We start from the raw sequence: 7,148 nt of genomic DNA, 5'->3' as shown, positions 1-7,148 counted from the left end.
ATGCTTGCACTTTAGGCTGTGCACCCATTTCATTATGCCATATCAATGTTTCAACTAAATGCTGCACAGTAGAAGTGGGGAAGAAAATGAGCCATGGCAGGTGACTCAACCAAAGCTTGGTCTGAGATAATAGGATCTGCAGATGCTGAAGAATTCGAGACAACAAGGCGTAGAGCTGGATGAACACAGCAAGCCGAGCAGGAAAGCTGATGTTTTAGGGTCTGCTTTCCTGCTGCTAAGATGCTGCTTGGCTTGCTGTGCTCATCCAGCTCTACAACTTGTTATCAAAGCTTGGACTGAATTTGGTTAAAGGCCAAGAGGCTTAAGAGTCTCAAAGGCATTTTGTGAAGGAAGTTGGGGTGGAGGAAGTGTAGTTTACAGGGAGAGTAGGGCAGAGTTAGTTAAAGTCTCTGCTATCTAATGAATGTTGTTGGAGCTGCACCAATCCAGGCAAGTGGAGAATATTCCATCACACTTCTGGCTTGTGCCTTGTAGATGGTAGAGAAGCTTTGGGGAGTCAGGAAGTGAGTCATTCTCTCCAATTTCATTACTTCAAATCCCACGCAAGTCCCAGTGCCTACCCCTGACCAGCTCTTGTAGCCACTGTGTTTAGGTGGTGAGCCCAGTTGAGGTTCTGGTCAATGCTAATGAGAAGATGTTGATAGCGGATTCAGTGATGGTATGAGCATTGAATGTCAAGGCATGGTGGTGAGATTGTCTCTTACTGGAAATGGTATACATGATATGATAACGTATGTTAACTTCAATGAGGCAATTTTTTTTCTGCATTGGAGAGTTGAATGTCTTTGGAACTGCCTTCCTGAAAAGATGCTGAAAACGAATCTTTGAATATTTTTTTAAGGCAGAAATAGATTCTTGGGTGAACTATTGTCAGTTAGCTCAGCTGGCTGAACAGCTGGTTTGCAATGCAAATGATGCTGAGTGCAGATTCAATTCCAACACTGGCTGAGGTTATCATGCAGGGGACTCCTTCGTAATCTCTCCCCTTGCCTGGGGTGTGATGATCCCCAGGTTAACCTCACCCCGGTTGTCTCTTTTGGAACTATGATGACTTGGAGCCAGGAGTCCCAGGTTCAGGTCTCACCTGCTCCAGAGGTTTGTCATATCATCTCTGAACAGGTTGGTTAGACAATATCTTTATTTGTATTTTGAAACAATGTGAAAGCCTCATGCAAACAGAAGTGAAACTATAAGGACTATGAGCCACATGATTGTGGCTTACACAATCAAAACTCTTGAACTTGGGTTCACTGTAAGCTGATGTCTACACAAAATGCTTTTTGCTGTTTAAGCCACGTGGCATAGGAGAGATATATAAATTAAAGAAAGCTTGCATTTATATCATGCTTTTCATATTTTCAGCACGTCTCAAAGTGCTTCTTTGTCAATTACAATATGGGAAATGTTGCAGTGAATTTGCACAGAGCAGGCTCCCACAAATAGCATTATGATCCATGACCAAATCTGCTTTTGTGTTGTGATTGAGAGTTAATCATTGCCCAGAATACAGGGGAGAACCCCACTGCTGTTCTTTATAATACTTTTCATGTTTTCAGGGGATGTGGGTGTCACGGGTAAGGCCACCTTTTGTTGCTTACCCTTGATTGCCATTGAACTGCAAGGCTTGCTTGGCCATTTTAGAGGGCACTTAAAGGTCAGTCACATTACTGTGGGTCTGAAATCATAAGGAGGGCAGACTGATATGGATGTTAGATTTCCTTGCCTAACGGGAGATTAATAGACATTTTTACAATAATCAATTATGGAGTTCATTTCTAAGATTAATTTTATATCTCAGAATTATTAACCGTGTTTGTGCTCTATCAGCTGCTGTGATGGGATTTGCACACATGTTCCCAAGATCAACAGTCTGAGCCTCCGCATTATTAGTCTAGTGACATATCTGTTCTTCCCATAGTAATACCTTGTAATTTTTTATATCCATCCAAGCAGGGTGTTCGGGCCTTTGTTTAACATGTCATTTGAGAGGCAACACCTCCATCAATGCATTTCTCCTTCAGTAATACACTGGTTTGATACTGTATGCATATATGCACACATGTATTCAAAATTTTTTTTAAAATTTTGGATGAAGAATGAAATCTCTGGTGTTTTTCTCATTCTGTTGGCAAAGGAATAAGTTATCATTCTTCATTTCTGGAAAACTGGGGAATTCTTCCGAGGATGTTCTTGACAGTATCTGTCTAGTATCCAGAATCATTGTTGTTCTGTTTGGAATCTCATTTCTCCTGTTTTTGGACTTGACCATAAGTTTCTTCTCGTTCTCTTCTTTGAACCTGTTCATAATTTCCAAGACTTCTGACATGTCGTCTCTTAGATCTTTTTGCCTAGGACCGAGGCTGAGCTTGTTTGACCTTTCCCAGTTGTTGTTTCCTGTTTTTCCTCATTACATCCTTGCAAATCTGTTCTGCACTTTTTCAGATTCTTTGATGCCCTGGCTATAGAATGGACAGGGTGCACACAGGGATCCATGTGGCCTAGCCTAGGGTCTGTATAATTCTGACATTGTTCTTCTGTAGTTTTGCTGAAGTCTGATCGACCTATTATGCTACCTGTAGCCATTTATTATTAGATTAGATTAGATTAGACTAGATTCGCTACAGTGTGGAAACAGGCCCTTCGGCCCAACAAGTCCACACCGCCCCTTGCAGCATCCCAGCCAGACCCATCCCCCTATAACCCACACACACCCCTGAACACTACAGGCAATTTAGCTTGGCCTATCCACCTAACGTGCACATCTTTGGATTGTGGGAGGAAACCGGAGCACCCGGAGGAAACCCACGCAGACACGGGGAGCATGTGCAAACTCCACACAGACAGTTATCCGAGGCTGGAATCGAACCCAAGTCCCTGCCGTTGTGAGGCTGCAGTGTAACCACTGAGCCACCGTGCTGCCCTTGTGCCCAGATCTCTTTGCTGCTTTGCCCACCTGAATTTGTGAGCCTTCCAGGAAAATGTTACCTCTGAGCTACATCAGGTTTTGCTGGTGCAAAAGAAGCTGATGGTAATTTTTTTGATAGAATTCTATGAGATTATGATAAGTTTAGATAGGTCACATGTAGGAGAGCCATTCTCATTAGCTGATTGTCAAGAACGAGGGGACATGGATTCATGATTTTGAGCAAAAGCTGTTGGAAATGTGAGGAAGAATGGTTTTATGCTAAGGGGTAATGACATGGAACTCTGTCCATAATTGTGGTGGAAACTATGATGAATTATGGTTTCAAAACATTATTGGATGAGCACTTGAGTGAAATTTGCAGGACTCTGGCCAAAGAGTGGGAGAGTGGGACTGAGTGAATTGCAGTAGAGAGAGCTGGCCTGGACTTGATGGACCTAATGGCCCCCTATAGCACTGTAATGACTCTTAAGACCCCTTCTGATGAGACACATGATGCTCGAGAAGTGATGTGGTCTTCATGGGGCAGGGGTTGGTGAGGGTGGCGGTGAGTATTCTGCTGATTATTGAATGAAAGAATGAGGAAATGAAGAGGTGCGTTGAGAGGATAAAGTGCTTTTGCATCGTTCAAGCTTTCTGCATCTGGAGACATAGCAGAACTGATCTGCTTGTAGGAACATTGGGTGGGTTTTGTGAGACAGGGCTAAAACATTTTCAGTGCCATGATACTAATGGTTTTACATATAAGGAGTGGGCACGTCTCAAAATAGCTAATGTCACAAACTGGCAGAGTTTTTTTTTCTCTTTATTCTTATCTGAAATGTGGGCACTGATGGCAAGGCTAGCCTTTATTGCCTGTCTCTAAGAGCCCTATGAACTGAATGCCTTACAAAGGACAGTTCAGAAATAACCATGTTGCTGTAGCTCTGGAGTCACAAGTAAGCCAGGCTGGATCAGGAACAACATTTGTCTCTAAGCTGCTCCAGTGTGGGGAAGTTGCGTGCACATTGATCAGAATGATAACGTTCCAATTCTCGAAGCTGCTGTTTGCAGACCTTGGAGGTGAGCAGAATCAAAAATTACAGGAATGACAGTCTGGATTACCTAGAGGACAGTAGTGAATCTGAAGGGCTTTTATAACAATCTTTTCACAATCATTGATTAGGTAATCATTTGAGACTAGCTATATATTCCAGATTTTTAAATTTAAATTCCTCTGGCTGCCTTGTGAGATTTGAACTCGGAGGGTAGCTCAGGCTTCTGGATTACTAGTCCAGCCAGGGTGCCATCTCCGCTTGTGTTTAATTTAGACAGTAAACAATTGCCCTTTGGTATCTTGTGAAGGGACTAGTAATAAAATTTCTTATCATTGTCATTTCCTGGACTTTTCAATGGATTGTTCAGGGAGGGACCAGTAAAATACAGTCTTTATTATCTTCTTTGGATGTTTGTAGGACGGGCTAGTAGGTACATCCCAATTGGACAGGAGAATCAGGAAGTGTTTATGTAACAGCAATTACGTTAATTAGTATTCCTAGATTGATTAAGAACAGTGAGCTGTTTATGTCATAGCAGACTGACCAGGAGTGCAGTCATCACTCCTTCATGGAAACACCTAAAGAAAGGAAATGGTTCACAGAGATATAAATCCAGCTACTGGTTGACTCCCTATCTCGTGAATGAAGTGCACGATGCATTGTTTAATAGACCTTGCCGAAACCTTGAAATATCACCTAGTTAGAATGAAATTCCCAATCCAAAATGTCGATTTCCCTGCACTTTGATGCTACTTGACCTTCTGTGTTCCTCCATCTCCACACTGTATTGATTCTGATTTCCAGCGTCTGCCGTTCTTGCTATCTGCTAGAATGAAACTTAAAGCAGATTGTCAGTGCAGCCAGGAGGGCCTGAGTGGCCACTTTCTGTTCTGTGATTTGATCCCAAATGAATTATTTCTGAAATATAGCATCAGGTACGATGAAGAGACTAAAATGCTTGCATTTCTGTAACACCACAACAGGCTATAGAATGTTTTACAATCAATCAAGTACTTACAGATGAAGAATTGCATTTTTAGCCTCATATTTGCATGCACCAAGCTCTCAAACAGCAGTGTGATAATGATCAGATAATTTGTTCTTGTGGTATTGATTGAAGAATAGATATTGACCAAGACCAACTGCGATACCTCCCTCTCTGTCCAGAATACTGCTGTAGGATCATTTGCATTACCCAAGGAGGGCAGACAGGACCTTGTTTTAACATTTCATTTGTGACATAATGAATTCCCAACAGGGATACTCTGTGCAGAGAGAGTTGATAGAGATTTAATAGAGATCTTCAGAATTCCAAGATATTTTTGAATAAATAAGGAGAATCAGCTTGTAACAGCAGGAGGATCAGTAACTAGAGCAACGTGTTTAAGAGGTTTGGCAACAACTAGACGCAAATTTGTCCTTGCGCTGAGTTGTTGTGGTCTGGAATGTGCTATCTGAAAGTGCGTTGGATATCAATGGTAAGTATTAAAAGGAATTGGATATATAGTTAAAGACAAATAAATTACATGGCTATGAGGGAAAGCGTGGTTGCAGTTGGAGAAGAGTTGTTGCTGGTTAGTTCAAGATTAATGAGGATGTTGCCAAGTTTGGAGGGTTTGAGCAATGGGGAGAGGCTATATAGGCTGGATCCATTTTCCCTGGAGCATTAGAGGGTGAGGGGTGACCTGTAGACAGGTTTATAAAATCATGAGAGTCATAGTGTAAGATATGGCCAGGTCTTTCAGTTGAGGCCTTCCTCTGCAGCCCTCCAATTCTAGCCTCTTGACCATCTCTAATGTCTTTACCTCACTCCCTAAACCTCTTTATCTCTCCATTTCTGTATTTCCTTTTAAGATACTCCGGAAAAGTTTCAATCAAGCATGGACCGTCTGCCCAAAAAACTGCTCATGTAGCGTGGTGTCACACTTTATTTGAAAATGCTCCTGTGAAGCGCCTGGAGTTGTTTTACTGCATTAAATTCCAGGGGTAGGTGAGCCCAAAATGAGAGGGCATAGGTTTAAAGTGAAAGGGAAAAGATATAAAAAGGACCTACAGAGCAACTTTTTTGTGCCGAGGGTGGTGCGTGTATAGAACGAGCTGCCAGAGGAAGTGTTGAAGGCTGGTCAGATTACAAAATTTAAAAAGGCATCTGGATGGGTATATGAATAGGAAGAGTTTGGAGGAATATGGGCCAAATGCTGGCAAATGGGGCTAGATTTATGTAGGATATCAGGTTGGCATGAACATGTTGGACTGAAGGGTCTGTTTCCATGCTGTACATCTGAGTCTTTGACTAGTGTGTGGTTCACAATTACGTCAAAAGCGTGCATTTATTTTCTATACAAGCCAAGGTAGAATTTGAGACCTACCTTGTTAAACCGTAAGACCATAGGAAATAACCACAGGAGAATGCTCTTTCGCCCCTCCAGCCTGCTCCAACATTCAATAGGATCCTGGCTTATCCAACATTCCTCATGCCCACGTTCCTGCCTTTCCCCATAACTTTTGATTTCTCCCACTTATCAAGGATCTATCTATCTCAGCTATAATCTATACAAGGACTCTGTTCACAGACCTCTGTGGCAGAGAGTTCCAAAGGCTCAACCTTCAGAAGAAATTCCTCCTTATCTCCGTTTTAAATTGCCGCCCCTTTATTCTGAGTCTGTGCCCTGGTCCTGGTCTTTGCCATGAGGGGAAACATTCTGTCAGCCTCCTTCAGCGCCCAGTATGTTTCAATGTGATTCCCTCTCTTTCTTCTAAACTCCAATGAGTAGAGTCCCAACCTGCATAAAAAAAAAACGAAACATCTGTGGATGCTGTAAATCAGGATCAAAAACAGAAATTGCTGGAAAAGCTCAGCAGGTCTGGCAGCATCTGTGAAGAAAAAAATCAGCGTTAACGTTTTGGTGGAGACTCTGCTGAACTTTTTCAGCAGCTTCTGTTTTTGTTCCCAACCTGCATAACCTTTGCTTGTAAGACATTCCCTCTGGGAAGGGTCTTCAATAGAATACCACCACTGACTAAAACTTGCCTAATGAGTTGGTCACAATAAACAGTTGGCAAATGATGAGCAGAAGATCATACTATGGGACAAGAGCAGTTAAGTGGGACTATTCTACCAGAGTCAGTACAGACACAATGCACTGAATGGCTTTCGTGTGTGCTGC

The 7,148-nt window shown here is 42.3% G+C and overlaps 1 protein-coding gene across 1 annotated transcript in view; it reads left to right on the top strand.

Moving 5' to 3' along the window:
* The first annotated feature begins 3,825 nt into the window (after positions 1-3,825).
* Positions 3,826-7,148, top strand: part of sptlc3 (serine palmitoyltransferase, long chain base subunit 3) — a 97,007-nt gene continuing 93,684 nt past the window's right edge. Inside the window, exons 1-3 of the mRNA XM_059648811.1 lie at positions 3,826-3,882; positions 4,786-4,916; positions 5,836-5,967. Coding sequence (XP_059504794.1) covers positions 3,826-3,882; positions 4,786-4,916; positions 5,836-5,967 — 320 coding nt within the window. The remainder of the gene's footprint in view (positions 3,883-4,785; positions 4,917-5,835; positions 5,968-7,148) is intronic.

The sequence above is a fragment of the Stegostoma tigrinum genome, chromosome 9 (genome assembly GCF_030684315.1).
Source record: "Stegostoma tigrinum isolate sSteTig4 chromosome 9, sSteTig4.hap1, whole genome shotgun sequence".
Lineage (NCBI taxonomy): Eukaryota > Metazoa > Chordata > Chondrichthyes > Orectolobiformes > Stegostomatidae > Stegostoma > Stegostoma tigrinum.
This window is presented reverse-complemented; position numbering and strand designations above follow the sequence as displayed.